The 22,326-nt window shown below is 43.2% G+C and overlaps 1 protein-coding gene across 1 annotated transcript in view; it reads right to left on the bottom strand.

The window, feature by feature from the left end:
* ARFGAP3 (ADP ribosylation factor GTPase activating protein 3) overlaps nucleotides 1-22,326 on the bottom strand; it is a 53,973-nt gene that overhangs the window by 13,979 nt on the left and 17,668 nt on the right. Inside the window, exons 5-12 of the mRNA XM_061205050.1 lie at nucleotides 22,198-22,281; nucleotides 19,462-19,549; nucleotides 16,301-16,363; nucleotides 14,949-14,995; nucleotides 14,224-14,366; nucleotides 8,414-8,542; nucleotides 7,388-7,510; nucleotides 1,524-1,655 (exon numbers count right to left, since the gene is read on the bottom strand). Of these exons, the coding sequence (XP_061061033.1) occupies nucleotides 1,524-1,655; nucleotides 7,388-7,510; nucleotides 8,414-8,542; nucleotides 14,224-14,366; nucleotides 14,949-14,995; nucleotides 16,301-16,363; nucleotides 19,462-19,549; nucleotides 22,198-22,281 (809 nt within the window). The remainder of the gene's footprint in view (nucleotides 1-1,523; nucleotides 1,656-7,387; nucleotides 7,511-8,413; nucleotides 8,543-14,223; nucleotides 14,367-14,948; nucleotides 14,996-16,300; nucleotides 16,364-19,461; nucleotides 19,550-22,197; nucleotides 22,282-22,326) is intronic.

Below are 22,326 nucleotides of genomic sequence, written 5' to 3'. Positions count from 1 at the left end.
TGAAAAGGTGTTCAACATCAGTGATCATCAGGGAAATGGAAATCAAAACCACAGTGAGATATACCACCTCATACCTGTTAGGATGGCTATTATCAAGAAGACATGAGATAAGCGTTGGTGAGGATTGGAGAAAAGGGAACCTTTGTACACCACTGGTGGGAATGGAAATTAGTATAGTCACATGGAAAACAGTGTGGGAGTTTGTAAAAAAATTAAAAATAGAACTACCATATGATCCCACTTCTGGGTATATATATCTGAAGGAAACAAAATCAGTATCATGAAGAGATCTCTGCAGTCCCATGTGCATGGCTGCATTATTCACAATAGGCAAGATATGGAAACGACCTAAGTAGCCGTCAATGGGTGAATGGATAAAGAAAATGTAGTATATAATATACAATGGGATAATATTCTGCTATAAAAAAGAAAGAAGGAAATCCTGCCATTTGTGACAACATGGATGAACCTGGAGGAAGTCAGAGAAAGACAAATACTGTATGTCCTCACTTGTATGCAGAATCTAAAAAAAAAGAAGTTGAACTCAAAGAAACAGAGAGCAGAATAGTGGTTCCCAGGGAGATGGGGGAAATGGGCGGATGTTGATCAAAGGGTACAAACTTTCATTTATAAGATGAATAAGTTCTGGGGATCTAACGTACAGCATGGTGATTATAGTTAATAATCCTGTAGTGTTACTTGAACTGTGGGAAGAGAGTAGAGCTTAAATGTTCTCAGCACAAAGAACAAAAACAGCCAAAATAGGTTAAACTGATTTGAGGTAAGGCAAATGCACTTCTCATTTATAATGTATGCACATGCCATTTTACTTTTTAAAAAGCCAACAGCAGTAATTTTGTAAAAGGATTTTAGGCCACTTTGAAAAGCCCGAAAATTCTAATTAGAAAAATGAATAAATATCCAAACCACACAACATTTGAATGAATTTTGCTATTTAAAATAGGCCTGTTATTTCACTCTTCAGTTAGTTCCACGGATCAATTAGTAAATATTGAATATATTGTCATGCACGTAAGACACTGCTCCACATTATGTAGGATACAAAATGAGTAGGATGACGGTATATCCCAGTCACCGAGGACAATCCCAGGTCACACCTGTTGTCCCAACGTACTAGTATTGTCCCCCTGCACTCTAAAGAGTTCCCTGGTTTGGATGATACATTACACAGCCCTTCACTCATAATCACCCAAAACTGGAGACAGTTCTTTGACAGGTAAATGGATAAACAGACTCAAAAATAAAGAGGGAGGAACACAGCAACATGAATGAATCTCAAGTGCACTACGAAAAGTCAGAGAAGCCTATCTAACAAGGCTGGTTACTGCATGACTCCAATTACATGACATTCTGGGAAAGCAAAAACTGTGAGGTCAGAATACAGACCAGGATACAAAGAATATTCTTGAAAGAGTACAAGAAAATCATTTACTAGCGTTAGAGAACTTCCCTAGAGATGCATGGAGTCACTATTTACAATACCACTGCTCTGGTGTTCGTACCTGTCTGTGTAGCCTGTGGTTTTCAGAATTATGTCAGTGTCTTTGATGGTCTCTTTTTTCCAGTAGGAATCCGAACTGTCATCCCAGCTAGAAAAAGAACTGCTCCTTAACTCCGCTGGCTCATCAAAGTACCTGTGTGAGAGAGAGCAGAACGGTGACTTGGGAGGACCTAACCAATGACCACTCACATCCGGTACGTGGGGACTGCCCTTCCCAGCCTCTTTGAAGTTGGGGGCAGCCACGTGATCTGGCCAACGCAACAGGAGCAGACATAAGGCGAGTCATTTCCAAGGCCTTTCAGGTGCCCAGTCTTCTCGTCCCTCGCCGCATGGAAGAGGTCGGGTTTTCCAGGTGCTTCAGCCTCGGGCAGGTGAAACCACCATCCACCTGGACAACCAGGATTCCACCAGAAGGACAGGTAAGCTGGACAATCACCTGTACCCTCAGCTGACTTTAGTGAATGAGAGACAAACCATCACTGTGCTAAGCCCTTAAGATCGGGGCAGGGGGGTGGGGGGGAGTATTTCTCACTGCAGCGTAACCTAGCTTATCCCAACAGCGCATGACGTCTCTGAGTGCTACCCCGCTCTAGGTTAGGCACAAATAATGCTTCGACCCCATCCGAGGAGCTCTCTGCCGGCAATCCTGCCGTGTCAGCCACGGTGCAAGGCGTCGCCCCGAACAGCAACCAGCACTTAGCGTAAGTGATGCTGACCAGCCTCCTCCCGGAACCAGTCACAGCGCTGCGATCGCTGATCACAGGACCACCGCCCCGAGATGCTCTCTCAGTCTGGAGCTTGATGTGAGCTCTGTCCAGAAGCATCTCAGGGGAGCTGCTGGCCTTCTGGGTGGGTTTACACTTTCATTAGCTGAGCGCCACTGAGCAGGGCATCGCTGAGAGAGCAAGACTCAGTGACAGCTTTTGGTCCTGGGTGGTGGGAGAAAAATCTTTGACCAAGAGCAGCAGGGTTTGCCTGGAACAGGACAGAGATTGATAGGTGAGGCGGATGTGCCAGAGCCGCAATGAGAAGTGACCGTGCCATCTCAGAATGCAGGACCGCTTAGGGTGGAAAAAAACCCGGCCAGGCATGCACTCCTTATAAAGGTGGTTCCCGAAGTTCAGAAGAGAGACGCGGATCCCAGTGCTTTGGGCCTTAGGAAAGGAAGGATGATGGAAGAGGATACAGAGGCTTCAAAAATGTCACCAAGGTTTCTGCAGAGAGTAAGAACGGAAGCACACAGGAAACAAGGTGAGGGCCAAGCCCCAAGGGCAGAAGGAGTTCAAAGATGAGCTAAGATGGGGGGCGGGGGAAAAGACTAAATATACTCTTTTATTCTCGCAGAAAAAAAAAACCAGAAAAAGGAGGGGGGATAAACCTGCCGTTTGAAGCAGATGGCATGACTTCATATGAATAATAGAAAAAAGGCAGAATTTCCAAATGTGGTTTCTGCATTCTCTGGCAAGGAGGTCATTAAGAACAAAACTTGTTACACTAGCCTTCTCTCCCCGGGAAGGAAAACATGCAGTGTTCAAAGCATATCTGGATTTTAGCTAGAAACTGACCAGGCTCTCCCTGTGGCCGATCAGCGGATGAGCCCCGAGCCACTGGGCTCTGCTCAGAGGAACAGAGACAACCAATCCCTGTTCAGAGAAGAGACCAGAACAGCGAAGAGGCTTGAAGTCACGTCTGAGAAAGAAGGTTTGAAAGATGTGACTCACGTGTTGGCCTGGAAAGTTACCTTCAAATATTTGAGGGACATATTTCTAAGGGACCAAGTGAAAGAACTAGGACCGATTCAATAAGGAATTTTAAAACTACTTAATAAGCACCTATGAGGGGCCAGGCACTTGCTGGGTGGGGATACTGGGCAAGGAGACATACTCAGACCCTGCCCTTACGCGGTTGGCTGACCTGAGCTCAGAAACCCGGGGAGATATGTAAGCATAGGGCCGTGTTTCTCATGGAGCTGCTGTCGGACTGAACGGCTGCCTGGAGGAGGAGGAGGGGGAGGGGGAGGAGGGGGGGGGAGGGGGAGGAGGGAGGGGAGGGGGAGGAGGGAGGGGAGGGGGAAGAGGGGGAGGAGGGGGAGTGCTGAGGGGCTGCGGCATCCCCTGGAAGGCTCTGGGGTGGGGCTGGGGGTGAGCACTGGATGGAGGTGGGTGGAACTTCCAGACCCTTCACAGCTCTGAGGCACTGGTACTCACGACTTCTCGAGTTTAGTATCACTCTAAGGGAATATTCTTCATTCTGATAAGCCAAAGTGCTTATCCTGGAATGTAGGGCCATCGGATTTTTTTTTTTTACATGACTGGACAATTCAAAAATCAGAAGGAGAGAGAAAGCCATTCTGCTGGGGTCCTACTGATTAGCAGGAGCCCGTTACGTCGCATTCTCTGCACTGCGGCGGGGAGGGTGCCCTTCCCACCAATCAGCAGCGAGGCTCCCAGTGCTCCTACACGGTGTACACAGTGCGGGAGGGCCTCCAGATGCAGCAGGGAGGATGCGGTGGAGGATGGGCATCCACCAATGGCTGTGGGGCACCTGCCTTTCCTCGGAAACACAACAGCTGCCCTGGATCTCCAAATCTTTATTGACTTTCTAACGTTTTGATTTCTAGATCCTTGTTCTATTTAATACATTTCATTTTTATTTTCGCCCTCCCAGTCTGTCTTCACCCAACCTGAAAACATTCCTTACAATCCCTTGATAAGAGCCCCTAATAGCACATATCTGATTTACAGCTATAGACAACTGTCTATTCCCTTGAAGGCCACACTGGCTTTATAAGGCTGAACAAATTGTTCTAGTTTCATTATTTGGTACTCAATATATAATTACATTGTTTATATCCTGGAAATAATGGAACTCAAAAAAACAAACAAACAAAAAAAACAAAAACAAACCCCCAAGATATGGTTGGTCTTATTTTTAATAGAAACAGTACTCTTTCATAATTCATAATATTCAAGTTCTAATGGGCTAATGAATTATTTGGAAGCAATAAGAGCTCTTCATGGAATATGCCTGCTTTCCGAGAGTCCATGTTTATTTGACTTCATTTGCCAAAGTAAGTATTGTTCTACCAATAGTGGCTACCACAAGGAGGACCAGCAGAGGCGCTTACGTTCCCATTAGACAACCTGCAGGTGATGACAAACAACACACCAAGGTCTCTGGCAGGAATCCAGCAAGTGCGGCCAACATAAAAACGCCGTCTGCTCCCCGGTTTCAAACCGTAAATAACTGTTCCATAGCAACGAAGGCCTTTAGGGCTAACTCTTTTGACTAAGCTTTTGGAGAGGGAGGCCAACAGGATTCCTAAAGCTCCCAACGGGCAGAGGAAGCCCCACAGGAGCCCGGCGGTGGCCTGGAGTGGGCAAGGCTCCCCAGTTGCCCCCCAGGGCCCGTCCTCACCCGCAGCCACCTCTCCTTCCAACCCTGTGACCAAGCGGCACCACTCATGGAGCTGGAAACCTACTTCCTTTACTTGCCTACGCTCTCCTCTGCAGGAGTTGTAATGAGCAGTGAAATAATCAAAAAGGCTTTGTGGAGAAGCCAAGCGGGCGAGTGTAGACCCTGCACCACTGGGACTTTTCTTGACCCGGACACATCCTCTCATCTAGTGTGCACATCTGAAGTGACCTGACACACATGCAGCCTTCAAATCAAGTTAGACATTTAATTTTAGCCTGTAGAAAATGTATTTAAATACTTTATTTAAATACTTTAAAAGGCATGATTTGGAAGTTACCTCTAAGTAACCTGAAACCCAGTATGTTATACAGGTTACTCACAAGCGGCAAACATCAAACCATCCCTGTCTCTGAAAGCACTGACAGGGAACACCTCTAAACTACTAACTTTTTTTTGGGTAAAATATCTGGACTTGAAGTAATTTGAAGCTATGCTAGGAGAATGATTTAAAGATAGTTCTCTGTATTACAATTCCTTACTTACGAACTTTGATAGAATACAGAATTTCAGGATTAGATTCTAATTAGTTAACATATATTTATATCTGCTATGTATATGAAAACGCTTCAAGCCTGTATAATTGCCAGACAACAGTAATGCTCTTTGAGATGTGGGTGAGTGATGGCGTCTCCTTGTAAGGACCGCCCATTACTGATGGGCACACATTCAATTTCCCCGAACTCCAAACTTGAAGGTGGCCCTCAATGCGGTTAACTTAAGTATCTAACAATAGTAATTAAACATTTAGACTGAGTCACACGTCTCCTGAACTGAGTTTCTATATAATAATAGCAGCTAAACATGACAGCACTATTCCCAGTGCTCTGTATGAACTCATTTAACCCTTGCACACCCTGAAAGGTTGGTACTGCTGGTGTCCCTAACTTACAGCTGAAGAAGCTGTAGCACAGAGAGGTTACACAGCTCGGCCCAGGTCACACAGTCAGTAAGTGGCAGGGCCAGGGTTCAAGTCCAGGTCGCCCAGCTTCCCAGCTGGTGCCCACCTCCTGATATCCCGAGTTTACTTGGTGCCTGTGAAGCAGGCCTCTCCCTGTGCTGATCAGGTTCTTGGAGGAACCGCACAGAGTGAGTCAATTCAAGTTAAACTTGTTTCTGGCCTCTGCAGGCGGCTTGAACCTGAACCACGGCCTTTCCATGGTCAGCTTCACACTGGAGTTAGGCAACTTGTCCCCGTCGGATGGGGAGCGCTGAAGGATGGGGCCTAGGCTTTATCCTGGGACACGCCTCTGAAAGCAACAATGTTTTACATTCATAAATATGCACACACAGGGGGCTTCCCTGGTGGCGCAGTGGTTGAGAATCTGCCTGCTAATGCAGGGGACACGGGTTCGAGCCCTGGTCTGGGAAGATCCCACATGCCGCGGAGCAACTGGGCCCGTGAGCCACAACTACTGAGCCTGCGTGTCTGGAGCCTGTGCTCCGCAACAAGAGAGGCCGCGACAATGAGAGGCCCGCGCACCGCGATGAAGAGTGGCCCCCGCTCGCCGCAACTAGAGAAAGCCCTCGCACAGAAACGAAGACCCAACACAGCTAAAATAAATAAATAAATAAATAAAACAAATAAATTTACTAAAAAAAAAAAAAAAAAAAATATGCACACACAAAGAGCATTTATTTAATATTCTATCCTGCCAACTGGAGACTCCAGAAGCTGGTATTCTGAAAACAAAAGAAGCTGCTGAAGGCACAGCTGTGAAATATTCCAACTGTTGGAATAAGACTAAACAACTTAACATATACCTTTGGGATTTTGCGTATTTCTCCAATTTCACATTTTAGATAAATACAACTTTCCCACCTCTGATTTTAACTCTGGGTTGCAGATTTTATTTTATTTTATTTTTTTAAAGATTATTTTATTTATTTATTTATTTATTTATGGCTGTGTTGGGTCTTCGTTTCTGTGCGAGGGCTTTCTCTAGTTGTGGCAAGCGGGGGCCACTCTTCATCGCGGTGCGCGGGCCTCTCACTATTGCGGCCTCTCTTGTTGCGGAGCACAGGCTCCAGACGCGCAGGCTCAGTAGTTGTGGCTCACGGGCCTAGTTGCTCTGTGGCATGTGGGATCTTCCCAGACCAGGGCTCAAACCCGTGTCCCCTGCACTGGCAGGCAGATTCTCAATCACTGCACCACCAGGGAAGCCCCGGGTTGCAGATTTTATTATCAAACATTTCAATATTAGCAAACATCATCCACTAAAGACGTTTACCCCAATTTTTTTCCAAAGGACATCCTTGACTCCAGCCAAAGCTTTTAAAAACAATGAAGTAAACTGATTTGTATTTGTTCCTAATGCAAATAAACTCGTGAGTCCATAGTGATCACTGCTTTTCAAAAAGACACTTTAAAGATGATTTTTAACAGGTTACCTTGAGCTGGAAGTAAAATACGAGTCATCACTGTCATCACTATACTTTTTTCTTGGTTTTGCTGTGATTGGCGTTTCCTGTTCAATGGTCTGCAAATCTGAAGTCACTGAATGTGAAATACCACTTGAGAAAATAGAGAATAAAATGGAAAAGAATAATATTAGTTCATGAAGACACTTGTGTGTTCACCAAAGAACGAATCTTTTTTTTTTTTCTGGCCTCGCTGCGCGGCTTGCGGGATCTTAGTTCCCTGACCAGGGATCGAACCCGGGGCCCCCAGCAGCGGAAGTGTGGAGTCCTAACCTCTGGACTGCCAGGGAATTCCCATGAATGTTTTAATTTATACTCTCAACAAAAATATACTTATTAGCGGGGTTAAAAACATGAGCAATAAAAAAATATTCTTTTGGTGTTAAGCATTGAAAGATACTGGACCTTAGTGAGGACTGTGACTGATTATACAAAACACAGTCACATGTGTCAGTTATGTTCATGGCATCCACTTAATGACAAGTCAGATCTACTTCCTTTTACCTAAGAATCAAATGTGGAATTTTTCATGCTACAGTGAACACCGCTGTCCCTCGGCTTCTGAGGGGGATTGCTTCCAGGACCCCAGCAGATAAAAAAAATCCACAGTACTCCTTTGTACTTTAAATCATCTCTAGATTACTAATAACACCTAATACAATGTAAATGCTACATAAATAATTGCAAATACAATGTAAATACTACGTAAATAGTTGCCCTTAAGAGTGGTATATGCAGCAAATTCAAGTTTTGCTTTTTAGAACTTTCTGGAATCCCCCCCCCAAACATTTTCAATCCCCAGTTGGTTGAATCTGCAAATGCAGAACCCGTGGATACAGAGGGCTGCGGGCGGCCTGTATTAGAGCAAAAGCAAAACAACTGAAGAAAGTGAGTAATGAGAAAACATTTCTGAAGTTGAAATTAACAAGGAAAATCCGTTCATGATTAGCAAACTAGTTTAAATTCTGAAATCCAAGAAAGCAGAGTCTTACATACCTTCTGCAATTTCCAAATCCCATGCCAAGTCTCTCTGATTCCACCTTCTTTTTGCCACTCATGTTCATCTTTTCATCTTTCTTCATTTGAATTTTAAGATCCTTATAGGCTAATCGTAATGATGACACACTGCCAGAAAAACCAAATGCTCCTTAATTTAGCTTTAATTCTGTGTTCTTAAGTTAAAATACGAAGAACATTAAACATATCACTCTACTTTTAGCTTCGTGCTTCTTTCCATAAATTAACGATTATGAAGGCAAGTTGGCATTTTTTTTGGGTAAAGGTCTTTTTTGAGTAGATGCTCAAGAAAATCTGAATGAGTTTACAGATACTTTTTGGTTGCTGCTGAACTTACATTACTGTTCTAGTTTATATCACTTATTATCATGTCATAACATGATGTATACTGAAATTATTTCTCTAAAGGATAGTAAAAAGCAGAATTTCTTACTTGGACTAATATTTTACTATACTTCAACATTACACATCAAAAATACGAGGTTAGTCTCGTTGGTTTGCTCTGGTTTAAGATAAAAAATATATACAAATTTGACTTAACAAATAGATAAATTAAGAAGGGATTACTTCATTGCAAAAGGGTTCTTCAGTTTACAAGAAAATTTCCTGTAGGGTCTCTTTATGTAATCAGGCTCTGAGAGCATTTAAAATGGAGTTATCTCCAGTAATACCACTTCTGGGCATATATTCGGAGAAAACCATAATTTGAAAAGATACATGCACCCCAACGTTCATTGCAGCACTATTTACAATAGCCAGGACATGGAAGCAACCTAAATGTCCATCAACAGAGGAATAGGTAGAGAAGATGTATATATATATATATATATATATATATATATATATATATATACACACAATGGAATATTATTCAGCCATAAAAAGAACGAAATAATGCCATTTGCAGCAACATGGATGGACCCAGAGATTGTCATACTGAGTGAAGTAAATCAGACAGAGAAAGACAAATATCATATGATATAGCTTATACGTGGAATCTAAAAAAAGGGTACAAGTGAACTTATCTACAAAACAGAAATAGAGTTACAGATGTAGAAAACAAACTTATGGTTACCAGGGGGTAAGGAGCAGGGAGGGATAAATTGGAGATTGGGATTGACATATACACACTACTATATATAAAACAGATAACGAATAAGGACCTACTGTAGAGCACAGGGAACTCTACTCAATACTCTGTAATGGCCTATATGGGAAAAGAATCTAAAAAAGAGTGGATATATGTATATGTATAACTGATTCACTTTGCTGTACACCTAAAACTAACACAACATTGTAAACCAACTATACTCCGATAAAAACTAAAAAAAAAAAGAAAAAGAAAAAAAAAATTGGAGTTGTCACTCCTCAGCCAATAGTTTCCTCTGCACCACCAGTCAGATACTCATCACCTACCTCTCAAATATTTGTGACAAATAAAGCACCCAGGTGAGAAACAACGAATAAAAAACACTGTCCCTTACTCTCAGGTTTCCAAAAATGCTATAAATACTTAATTTTTCATAAAGAAAACCAGGCTTATATTAACAATTACAAGAGTATATTATCATATTAGTAAAATAGCAACAAAATTTCAGGGCCTTGAAAAATGATATACCTACCTTATCAGGATTTCTAAGCTATCATCCATTTTATAAAATTGTGTAAAACGTCACGAATTCTTCATAAGAAAGACACTGTATAAATTCCATAATAATACAAATACATTTCTCTGTAGTAAAAGGGAATGACAACAGAATTTCTTACTAGGAAAAAATAATCTTGCTTTTGCTGTTTCCCTCCTTAATGAGTCAAGCAGGATTTCTATTTTGTTTTAATCTGGCAGTTTGTTTTCTTTACTATTATTCCTACAGATCAGGTAATGGTAATATACCCACTTTATTACTTGGAAAATACAATATACTCTTTCAAGTATAATTTTTGGAGGAAAACAATAGATCTGTTTAAAATCAGTAGAACTGTGGTAACAGAGTCTTCTGGAGATGAATGGATAGGGATGGTACGAGATGGGGAAGTTTTCCTTCTTGGGGTACTTGACGTACGATTGGGTCTATCCTCCATTAAAAGTGTGCACTTTTAACAGCCGGGCCCTGGAAGCACTAATGGAATAAGGAAGCCAGGACTCCAAGCTTCTCAGACCCGCAGAAGCCCTTCCAGTACCAGCTCGGCTCAGGAGAGGGCTGGCCAGACACTCAGGTCAGCAAGAGAGCAGCTCCAGCGGCGCCACTGTGTCTTCTTACTCTTCCTACCAACTGTGCACACAGACGCCTCTGAGGATGGCCCAGAGACTGCCAGGTTACCAACTGTGCACACAGACGCCTCTGAGGATGGCCCAGAGACTGCCAGGTTACCAACTGTGCACACAGACGCCTCTGAGGATGGCCCAGAGACTGCCAGGTTACCAACTGTGCACACAGACGCCTCTGAGGATGGCCCAGAGACTGCCAGGTTACCAACTGTGCACACAGACGCCTCTGAGGATGGCCCAGAGACTGCCAGCTGAGGCTCAGGCTACTGCACGGAGGGTTTAGTTTCGCAGTCCGACAACACAAGAAACGATACTGCTCCTGACAGCTGACTGAACTGAAATAACTTTATTTGCAGCCGTTAAAAAAATGAACTTGCAGAAGACTGACATAAAGCTTGGGCACTTCTTCATAGCTGGCACAGCGCTAGTTTGGTGAAACTGAGCTGTGATGTGTCGGAGCGGCAGGACGGTGATCAGGGCGTGGTGGTGCAGCTGTTCTGAACAAGGCCACGAAAGGGGTCAAACTGGGTTCCCGAGTCCAGTTCATAAATACCCCATGATCTGCATCTTTGCTTTTATGCTGTACTGAATGGTCCTAATGAAAGAGCCATGTTAAGGCTGGTGTTGTTTCTAATAGTAACACGCTAGCTTCCGTCCACCTGACCCGCAGGGAGGGAGCTGCTGCTTCCTGTGTTCCGTGTCTCCTGCTCTGATCAGGCGGGGATTTCACACGTTCTCTGGGAAAACCTCAGGCACAAGCAATCTGGACAGAGCCTGCTCCCAAGATACTCAGATTTTTTTAAAACTATTTCTTAAAATTTATTTTATTTATTTTTGGCTGCGTTGGGTCTTCGTTGCCGCGCGTGGGCTTTCTCTAGTTGTGGCGAGAGGGGGCTACTCTTCGTTGTGGTGCGCGGGCTTCTTATTGCGGTGGCTTCTCTTGTTGCGGAGCGCGGGCTCTAGGCACGCAGACTTCAGTAGTTGCGGCACGTGGGCTCAGTAGTTGTGGCTCGCGGGCTCTAGAGCGCAGGCTCAGTAGTTGAGGTGCACAGGCTTAGTTGCTCCGCGGCATGTGGGATCGTCCCAGACCAGGACTCAAACCCGTGTCCCCTGCACCGGCAGGTGGACTCCTAACCACTGCGCCACCAGGGAAGTCCCAAACATACTCAGATTTAACCTTCCCCCTTGCCCAGTGTCAAAAAGCCTAGCTAAGTCAGAGACATCAAAGTGAAGTCTGTGACAACTCAGAGTAAACCTCACATAGAGCATTTCAAATCACATTTTACCCAAATACAGTTTCGTGCTGCCCCCTAGGTTCTGTGAGTTAAAGGACAGTGAGGAATAACTAGCGATTTCAAATGATCTGGGCTCATCACATGAAGGTCCTCTTAGCGCACCGTGAGCATCGATAGCAAGAAGTCGCACTGGCTGAGCACCTACTACGCGCCAGGCACTGTTTGATGCACTTTAATGAGAATTCACTAAAGGAATCCGCAAAGCAACCTCATAAAGTATTTTCTTCATTAGGCAACCCGTAGTAATTAACTCAAGCTAAAACAGATACACATGAAAATAAGAGGAAACACCATATAAATAAAATAAACATGCATACAAAACAGGAGTCCAAGTCGCCTTTCCTCTCTTCTCTCCTTACCATCCTCTATGCCCAGTCACGGGCACTTTCCAGGCGGCCATGTGTCCCTTCTGTTTTCAACACAAACGAAAACCTCTCAGGAGCCTTAAGTATCTACCTAAAACAAGTCTCTAGTCTGGCCTCCTGGCCTCCAGTTTTTTCCCGTTCCTTCTGTCCTGGATATCGCCACCAAACGCACTTTCCAAAACACCCCCCTTCTTCATAGCACTCCCCTCAGATGTGATGTAAAACTGCTGGCCTGACTTCAGGGTGATTCACAGCATCATTCCCATGTCCCCAATCCAGGCAGGACCCCAGTACCACCGTCTGGATTCCCTCTTCTTCATTCTCTTAGGCTCTTCCTTCTCCCCCTGCCCCGTGCCAAGTCTGACTCTGAGACTCCTTCAAGATCCAGGCTCAAAAGCTCTGGAGATGCCACCATACCCACAACCTTCCATCAGACAATTAGAATTTAGTCACCAAGTTCAACGGGGCTTCACATTATAAACACTTTTTTCATTACTGAGATATAATTCACATACCATAAAATCCACCTTTCTAAAGTACACAATTCAGGGGCTTCCCTGGTGGCGCAGTGGTTAAGAATCCGCCTGCCAGTGCAGGGGACCTGGGTTCGAGCCCTTGCCCGGGAAGATCCCACATGCCACGGAGCAACTAAGCCCGTGCACCACAACTACAGAGCCTGTGCTCTAGAGCCTGTGAGCCACAACTACTGAGCCCACATGGCACAACTACTGAAGCCCGCACACCTAGAGCCCGTGCTCCGCAACAAGAGAAGCCACGACAATTAGAAGCCCACTCACCGCAACAAAGAGTAGCCCCCGCTCGCCGCAGCTAGAGAAAGACTGTGCACAGCAAAGAAGACCCAACACAGCCAAAAATAAATAAATAAATTTATAAAAAAATAAAATAAAATAAAAATAAAGTACACAATTCAGTTTAGCATATTCACAAGGCTGCCACCGTCAGCACTATCTAATTCCAGAACATTTTCATCACCCCCAAAAGAAACCCCTGCCCATTAGCGGTCACACGGAGTTCTCTCCCCTGCCCCCAGCCCCTGGCAACCACTAGTCTGCTTTCTGTCTCTGGATTTGCCTAATTTGGACATTCCATTTCTAAGGAATCATACAATATGCGGTCTTCTGTGGCCAGTTTCTTTGTTAGCATAAAATTTTTAAGATTTATCCATGCTGCAGCACGTGTCAGTACTTTATTCCTTTTTATGGCCGAATAATATTTTATTGTATGGACATACACATTTTGTTTATCCATTCACTACTTGATGGACATTTGGGTTATTTCTACTTTTTGGCTACAGGGATTAATGCTGCTATGGACACATGTACAAGTTCTGGTGTGGCTACATGGGCATATTTTAATTTCTCTGAGAATATACTGAGGAGTGGAATTGCTGGGTCATACGGTAACTGCCACCAGCAAAGCACGAGGGCTCCAGTTTCTCTGCATTCTTGCCAACACTTGCTGTCTGTCTTGATTACAGCTACCTTGAGTGAAGTGGCATCTCCCTGTGGCTCTGACTTGCATTTCCCTGACGACTGACGATGCTGAGCGTCCTTCCTGCGTAAGCACCTCCTGAGCGCTCTGTCTCTCCCTTCCCGCGACCCCATCCCAATCCTGCCTGCACAGCTTCAACCGGAAATGGCGACTGCCTCCTTCACCCCTGGTCTCTCCGCTTCTCATCTACACGTCCATGCAGTTTTCGTTATCATAAAACTGAATTTTGCATTATCCTCCTCACACACATATGTAAGAATAAATGGCATTTGGAAAGCAAATCTCAGAGTTGTTTAATTAATAGGGTTAGTCACTAGAAACATATTACTATGACCCAATCAAACTTACACTGATTCTTCATTAGGTGCCGCCCTGGCCAGAAGGTCTTCCTGTTCCTTCATTTTATCTACAGCTTGGGCTTGTTTTTCAATTTCATTAAAGCACGTATTCGTCAGTTTCTGGGCTCCCAAACTTCCTTTTTTGGCCCCAAGCTAGAAGATACAGTATAAGATTACATTCCACCCAAACTGTTTGAAAACGTTTACAACAAAAGCTAACATTTATCGAGGGTTATTACTTAGTCCTCACGACTCCATGAGGCCGGCACTGTCACCACCCCCGGGTGATGGATGTGGACCTGAAGCGCCTGCCAGTTAAGTGACTCAACCAAGATCCCACAGCTGGCAAGTGATGAGGTCGGGACTCAAACCCCGCACCCACCTCCAGAGCAGGGGCTCTGAACGGAATCACGGCATGTCAACATTCAACCAATGACAACCCTCCCAGCCTCACCGGACAGCACTGCTTTTAGAACCGTGACCATGGCAGAAACTCCCAGGGATCCTCTGTTGATTTTTTTCAGAATTTTGTCATTGACAGAGAAATGTTAAACACTCATTCTAGAAAATCTTCACTAAGTATAACATCCCCTCATTGAACAAAACAAGCTTTTTATCAAAGCCACATTCATTATAATATGGCTCAAAATAAAAGTACAATGACAAAGGTGGCTTTTCTGAGTGCATAAGCCATTTTACAGCTAAACTACCAGATATTTTATACATAATACTCACTCCTCTTTTAGCTTGATTTGGTTTCTTTTTTATGATAGAGGAAACCTCTGTCAAAAAATAAAAAGTAGAAAGTCAGACCAATGGAAATATATAATTTCAGTGTATATTTTCAGTGTATTTTTAAAAATTCTAAGATACTGTGTTTTATTATTTAAGAGACTATAACATTTTCCACATTAGTTTGTCATCCAGAAGGCCCAAGTATACGAGTGTACTTTAGATGAACAGAGCTTCATCAAAATAGAGTCCTCAGTATTTCCACGTAGTATCCAAACTCAGAGAGTACATATTTTTTTGGGACACCACACTAAAGAGAAATAAAGAGACTAAGTTTGCCCCATTCACTACTTTCTTCAGGAGCATTTCATATTACATTAGAACAAACCCTCCTATTAATCTCTACTCTTCAAAAATTTTCAAAATTGTTTTAAAGTAGAAAGTTAGCCAGGCATTACGTATACAACTAAAGCAGGGAAGTGCTTTCCACTCTGATTTATGTTATCATATTAACCAATAAGAAATATAAAACACTCTATTATTTTGGTAGCATTACATTCTAACTCGCACAAAAATATATGATGCTTTCAGATAAAGTTTCTTAAAAATTGTTTTCTGGGTAAATTTTAATCATAGATTACATATTCTGTGTTTAGAATTATGTTAAAGAGACCCAGTAAGAATAAAACATTATTTTCTTACAAAGTGAGAACGTGCTTTAATAGGAAAAAGATAGCATAAAACCACAAACAACAAAGATTAAAACTTTTAGTCCTAATGAGGGAATAACCTCATTACATTTCAAGTGTAAAAAAGCCATCCATGGAAATTCTCCTTTTCATCACTTTCTTTTAGATTTGTACTGCGGTAGTCACATAATCTGCTCCCAATCTCCTACAAGTCTATTATAAATACATGATGAAAATACCTGGAACATTTCTAATAGTTTAGTTATTTTTCACCAAAGCAGTTGCTTTCCAATTAATGCAGTGTAATATGCACTAATTTCAGATTGTATTTCCCTGATAATGAAAAATTAGAAATTAAGTTCACCTACAATAAAATCAGAAAGAGAAGAAAATGCTAAGAGTTCTTGAGCAGCTAGGAACGACTTGGCTGCTCTGACCTCTGCTTATGCTGGGACATAAACCAGCAAATCAAAAGCATCAAGAGCAACCTTCGCCGGGTACAGAGGCTGCTGCATTTCACAGTCATCAAGCTGGTCGAAACAGAACAGCATTTTTTGCTTAAATAAATCTCATTACATTTTAAGTTCTAGGCAGAATGTAAAGACAGGATTCATTTTTTTCTTAGTTAATCTCACTCTCTAAATCACAATATAGGGTAACACATACCACCTAAAGCAGCCTTTGTTGGTACGTTAAGACCTTCCACACTTGGTCCTTGTTCTGGTCCACCTGAAAGTTGAAAATATTGATATTAACGCAGAATATAGACTCATCAAATGTACTTTTGAATATATAATACACTCAACTTGCTCAGTACTACAAATCTTATCCAATTCTGTCAATGACTGTCTTTTCTTTTTAGCTCCATATTCTATTTTATCATTTTAAGAATTTTAATTTAAAAGTCCATTAAAACAGAAGTATATTTTGTATCCAGTTGCCTTGTAGAATAAAAATGTTATTGGTCTCCTTAATTAATATCATTTGGAATTCTACCTTATGGTCCGGTGTTTTATTTTACTTTTCTTTCTTTCTTTCTTTCTTTATTTGGTTGCAGTGGGTCTTAGTTGCGGCATGTGGGCTCCTTAGGTGTGGCATGAGAACTCTTAGTTGAGGCATGCGTGTGGGATCTAGTTCCCTGACCAGGGATGGAACCCGGGCCCTCTGCATTGGGAGCGTGGAGTCTTAGCCACTGCGTCACCAGGGAAGTCCCATGGTCTGGTGTTTTAAAGTAAACTGTTCTGAGGGACTTCCTTGGTGGCACAGTAGTTAAGAATCCGCCTCCGGTTTGCAGGGCAGAAATTGAGACACAGATGTAGAGAACAAACGTACGGACACCAAGGGGGGAAAGTGGGGGGCGGGTGGTGGTGGGATGAACTGGGAGATTGGGATTGACATGTATACACTAATATGTATAAAATGCATGACTAATAAGAACCTGCTGTGTAAAAAATAAATAAAATAAAATACAAAAATTCAAAAAAAAAAAAAAAAAGAAAAAGAATCTGCCTACCAATGCAGGGGACACGGGTTCGAGCCTGGTCTGGGAAGATCCCACATGCCGCAGAACAACTAAGCCCGTGCGCCACAACTACTGAGCCTGCGCTCTAGAGCCCACGAGCCACAACTACTGAGCCCGTGCACCTAGAGCCCGTGCTCCGCAAAAAGAGAAGCCACCGCAGTGAGAAGCCCGCGCACCACAACGAAGAGTAGCCCCCGCTCGCTGCAACTAGAGAAAGCCTGAGCGCAGCAACAAAGACTCAATGCAGCCAAAAATAAATAAATAAATAAATAAATAAAATTTTAAAAATGCTTTATAAAGTAAACTGTTCTGAGATACCAAGTACATATGTGGACTATACACCCAATATATGTTAACATTTGGAAATTCTAATACCAATTATATCAGTGATAGAAACCTAAATTTTCAGTTGCCAAGAAATCTGCTCTGTTTTCTAGTTGATCTAAAAAAGAATGATTCTGGTTAGGAACTCTATTAAAGTTTTTATTTTAAAAATGCTGTTATCTTAATTTAATTTTATTTATTACGTTAAAAATGGATAAACAAAATGTAGTATATCCATGCAATGGAATATTATTTGGCCCTAAAAAGAAATGAAATACTGATACACGTTACAACACGGATGAACCTTGAGAACATTATGCTAAGCACAAGAAGCCAGTCACAAAAGACCACATAGAGTATGATTCCACATATATGAAATGTCCAGAATAGGCAGATCCTTAGAGACAGAAAGCAGGCTAGTGGTTGCCAGGGGCTGGGACAAGGAGAGAATGGAGAGTGACTATTAATGGGTAGGGGTTTCTTTCTGGGCTGCTGAAAATGTTCTGAAATTAGATAGTACGGATGGTAGCACAACCTTGTGAATATACTAAAAACCACTGAACTGCATACTTTAAAGGGTGAATCTTACGGTGCGCAAATTATATCTCAATAAAGCTATTTTTAAAAAAATAGCAGGCCCAACAGTGGTTTAGAGGAAACTCAAGTATTTTATTTTTATACATTTTTTAAAAGGTAAACTCTAGTTAAGGCATTTAAATAGGCAAAGCAGGATGAGTGAGAACAATGCCAATTTGTAGAAAGAGAACTGATTCTACATTTATTGATTACTTACTCTGGGCCAGGAACTGCTCCGGGCACTGGAGGAACAGCAGCGAACGACAGCACAGAAGCAGAGCGTTGCAGGCCCCACATCCTATTTGTTAAAATTCTTTTGTTCTCTCGTTTTCACTGCGTGACCCTTACATTTACTAGAGACTGTACCTTGTCACCCGATGCTAACACATGAAATTCTGGGTTAAGCCTTGAGACGACAAGTCTCCCTAACTAACCACAGCTTAAGAAAAGTTCTAGATGGAGAAGAGAGAGGAAAATGTTGTTGCAGGTGCAAAAGAGGCGGGATTCCAAACAATAAAACCTTTTAGGGGAAATTTGTCAGCTAGGGACGCAGCTTCTGAGAGATTTCCAAGAAAACATCTTGGTCTGCATTCAGTTCCCTTAGCTTTCTGTTAGTAAAACAAACGGAGACATCTGAACTTCAGAGGTTACTAGACCTCCCGTGGCAGGTAACCCTCAATCTCAGAAGGTGTTTTATGCTAATAAATTGTAAGAGAATATTCAAATTAGGGGGCTCCCCTGGTGGTGCAGTGGTTAGGAATCCGTCTGCCAATGCAGGGGACACAGGTTCGATCCTTGGTCCAGGAAGATCCCACGTGCCGCAGAGCAATTAAGCCCGTGAGCCACAACTACTGAGCCTGTGCTCTAGAGCCTGTGAGCCACAACTACTGAAGCCCGCGAGCCACAACTACTGAGCCTTTGCTCTAGAGCCCGTGTGCCACAACTACTGAGCCCACGTGCCACAACTACTGAAGCCCGCGTGCCTAGAGCCCATGCTCCGCAACAAGAGAAGCCACCACAATGAGAAGCCCGCGCACCACAACGAAGAGTAGCCCCCGCTCGCTGCAACTAGAGAAAGCCACGTGCAGCAACGAAGACCCAACGCAGCCAAAAATAAATAAAATAAAATAAATTAAAAAACAAAACAAAAACTGTAGCGAGTTGAAAGTAAAAATCCTCAGTAATTTCATTCTCCAGTGAACACCTTGGTGTTAACTGTGTGTGTGATTTGGGTTCTGTTTTTTATAAAAATGAGATCATATTCCGTGTTCAGTAATCTTTTCTCCCCACTTTATAACTGACCATGGGCATCTTTCCCTAGCAAATGCAAGATTCTCATTTTCTAGTAGTTCCACAGATGCCAGTGAAGCACAGGACAGCACTACAGGGCGGGTCTCAGCGCTACCTTCATCGTTCGCTGGAGGAGCGTCCACGTTCCCTGGTGTTAAAGAAGATGGTCCTGGCTGTGCTGACGCCCACCCTGTGCCACTCACCTGAAGCAAGGGGAGAAAAGTCGTTACCAGCAAAGCAAGAAAAGTCATAAAAAACAAATAACAGGGGAAGAACCTAGTAATTTAAAGTCACCTTCCCACCTGGATTAGTGGGAAGGAAGGATAAGATTAAAATATACCTGTTCTTAAGTCTCTGTTTCCATGCTCAAATTCCTTATTTTTCCTCCTTTTCTTTAAATAAAAATTTTATTACGCAATAATTTCAGACTTACACAAAAGTTGCAAAGATAAAAGTTTCTATAGACTCTTCACCCAGCTTCCTCTGATGTTAAAATACCCAGGGTACATTTGTCAAAACGAAGAATCATCATTGGTACACTATTCGCTCAACTCCAGACTTTATTTGGATTTCACCAATTTTCCCACCAGTGTCTCTTTTCTGTTCCAGGACCCACCCAGGACCCCACGCTGCATTCGTCACGTCTCCTCAGTCTGCTCTGCTTTGTGACAGTTTCTCAGTCTTTCCTTGTTTTTCAGGACCTTGAAACTTTTGAAGGGTACTGATAGGTATTTTGTAGAATGCCCCTCACTTTGAGTTTGTCTGATGTTTTCTTGTGATTAGACTAGGTCTGGGGGAAGAAGAGCAGCGAGGAGGTACCCCCTCAGTGCCTCATGTCAACACGACTGTGCACTGGTGATGCCAATCTTTTTCACTTGGTTAGGTTGGCGCCTGGCAGTCTTTTCCCTGTAAAGTTACCGCTTTCCCCTTTCCATCCTCTAGTCCTGGGAAGCGTCACTAAGTCCAGTCCACAGGCAAGGGGAGGGGGGGTTAAGCCCCACCTCTAGAAGGGTGGAGAGGTATATGCATGATTTGGAATTTTCTGTAAGGAAGACTGTCCTTTCCCTCCATTTCTTTATGCAATCATCCATTTATAGTAGTATGGATATTTATTTATTCTTTGGATTATAGTCCAATACTATCATTATTTTGTTGTTCAAATCGTTCCAGCTCTGACCACTGGCACCTCTTCCAGGTTGGTTCCTGAGTCCTTCAGACATGTCCTCGTCCATTCCCCCTGCCCGGCCTCCTAGCACTTCCTTTCTTCTAGCACCATAGGGCGCTCCAGGCTTATCTGCCGCAGCAGCCCCGGTCCTAGAACCGGCCATCTCTCCAAAGGTAGCCCTGGGTCCTTCCACTGGAAAACAGCATTTAGAAACCAAGGTGTGGGTGCTGGGCGTGCCTGTTGTCCTGGGGTGTCACTGTCTCTAGGCCTCTCAGTGGACAGAGCTAGGTCGTATATCTGTGTGTACCAACCCCTGTGTACACACGTATCTGCGATTAGTTCTCCATCATGTGTATGTGTGTGTGTGTGTGTGTGTGTGTGCGTGTGTGTGCATATAGATATATAAAGACAGAGAGAGAGAGACACTAAAATAAACATGAATTCATACTAATATCTCCAACTCTAATCCATACCAAACTGTTCATATCTCTCCTCTTTTTAGCCCATCATTTCTATTCCTAACATTTCTCGGCTACTAATCATGGATATTCTGTATCTAGTTCTATATTAAACAATAGCAGCAGATCACGATAGCACACCCTTCTCTTTTGTTTTCTGTTCCCATCTTTTTTGATAACTATTTCTGGTAACTACTGATTCTGTCAAAGATAACATGTACATAATGTGCAAATTACAATCGCAAAAAAAAAATCAAGGTTTAGCAATCTATACAACTTTACATAATTTTTACTTGAAAATCAGTTAAAGGACTGAGTAGCAGTTAAGCGAACGGCAGCCCCGCCCCATCGGGAGTGGAAGACGCAGGGCAGCTAACAGAACATCTGGGGCTGTAAGCCGGGGTCGCATGCATTTCCTTAAAGGACCAGCTAGTAAATACTTCAGGCTGTGCAGGCCTCACGTTCCCTGATCTAAGCGATCTGGGGAAAATGCACAGAGGGACCATGGATTGTTGTTACTACTCCTATAGGACTACGAAGATGAGGTTAGTGAAACGGCACTTGTTGAAGGCTTCCTCTGCGCTAGGTACCAGCTACTTTTATCTGTGTTAACTCACTTCATTCTCACAATAGCCTTGAGATATGTTCTACGTACACAGCTAAATAGGGGCAATGCGTTTCAAACCGCTCTTAAAATCTGGGTTAAAAAAAAACCAACAAAAAACTGTCTTCATTCTTTGTCAGTTCCAAAGCTCTGAACTGCACTGGGAAGACCCCTAGGTAAGACATCCTCAGCCTCCCTCGAAGCTGGGTATAGGGCATGGGACTGAATTCTAGCCAGCAGGCTATGAGCAGAAGTGACGTGTGCTACCTCTAGATTGTAAAAGGATGGGGCACTTGCTTTCCCGAATGTTTGTCCTCCTCCCGCTGGCTGGGAAAGGTCATGAACTGGAGCAGCCACTCTGGACCCTGAGGTAGGAGCCACACAATGAGAAGAGCAAAATCCATACCCTGGTCAGCCCTGGACGGCCTACCTCTGCACTGCTGGTGGGAAATTAACTCCTACCTTATTCCAGGCCTGACTGTATTTCAGGGCTGTTTGTTACAGCAGCTTAGCCAATATCCTAACTGAAACATTTTAAATATACGCCCTTTATAACTTTACTGTTGATAACTTTAGTTATGTCTTAGAAGCACACGTGAAAATTATGTGAAGTGTAACACATACCTCAGGAGAAGCATGAGAGGCAAAAAAGTCTTCCTCCTTTGGTGGAGGGGACAAAGGTGGAACCACACAGCTATCAAGCCACAGCTGGAACAAGAACACATGCACCGCTCAGCATTTCACCTGCTTTAA

The sequence above is a fragment of the Eubalaena glacialis genome, chromosome 11 (genome assembly GCF_028564815.1).
Source record: "Eubalaena glacialis isolate mEubGla1 chromosome 11, mEubGla1.1.hap2.+ XY, whole genome shotgun sequence".
In the NCBI taxonomy this organism is placed as follows: Eukaryota; Metazoa; Chordata; class Mammalia; order Artiodactyla; family Balaenidae; genus Eubalaena; species Eubalaena glacialis.
The sequence above is the reverse complement of the archived record's forward strand: the minus strand, read 5'-3'. Positions and strand labels throughout refer to the sequence as shown.